Raw genomic sequence first — 524 nt, forward strand, 5'->3', positions numbered from 1 at the left:
TTACCCGCGTGGAGGCAGGGGTTGGGGAGGGTGGTCCTGCCATGGTCCCCCTGGCCTGTCCCTTGCCGTGGTGCCCAGCTCACCACGCTGAGGTCCTGGATCTGGCTGTGCAGACCATTCATGGTGTCCACCCGGCTGGCCTCGCTCTCCGGGTATGGGTACACGTGGCAGTGGAAGCTGGGACGGACAGACGGACACCGCCGTGTCGGGGGGTGCCAGGGTGTGACCCTGTCCGTCCCCGTGGGGTGGGGCCAGAGTGGGTCGTGCTGAATAAACCTCTGTGTGGTCAGAGGCATGGCCGCTGGCTCACCAGTCCGAGATCTTGCGGATCTTCTGCCCGATCTGCTCGCCCCAGTAGGAGATGAGGAAGATGACCCAGGTGATGCTCTCGCCCTGGGGACAGCACAGTCCACCTCAGCCCTGGTCCCACTTCCCTGCCAGCCCCCTCCCCTCCCAGCACCCCACTCACCGTGGATGGGTCCTCCATGGGCTCGGGCATCTCCACGCAGCTGGCCCCCCAGTAG

General features: G+C 66.2%; 1 protein-coding gene across 1 annotated transcript in view; it reads right to left on the reverse strand.

Annotated features, from left to right (window-relative positions):
* LOC104501305 overlaps window positions 1-509 on the reverse strand; it is a gene marked incomplete at its 5' end in the record, with an annotated part of 4,680 nt that extends 4,171 nt beyond the window's left edge. Inside the window, 3 exons of the mRNA XM_010145097.1 lie at window positions 51-177; window positions 311-393; window positions 470-509. Of these exons, the coding sequence (XP_010143399.1) occupies window positions 51-177; window positions 311-393; window positions 470-509 (250 nt within the window). The remainder of the gene's footprint in view (window positions 1-50; window positions 178-310; window positions 394-469) is intronic.
* Window positions 510-524: the final 15 nt, after the last annotated feature.

The sequence above is a fragment of the Buceros rhinoceros genome, unplaced genomic scaffold (assembly GCF_000710305.1).
Source record: "Buceros rhinoceros silvestris isolate BGI_N320 unplaced genomic scaffold, ASM71030v1 scaffold23361, whole genome shotgun sequence".
Classification (NCBI taxonomy): domain Eukaryota; kingdom Metazoa; phylum Chordata; class Aves; order Bucerotiformes; family Bucerotidae; genus Buceros; species Buceros rhinoceros.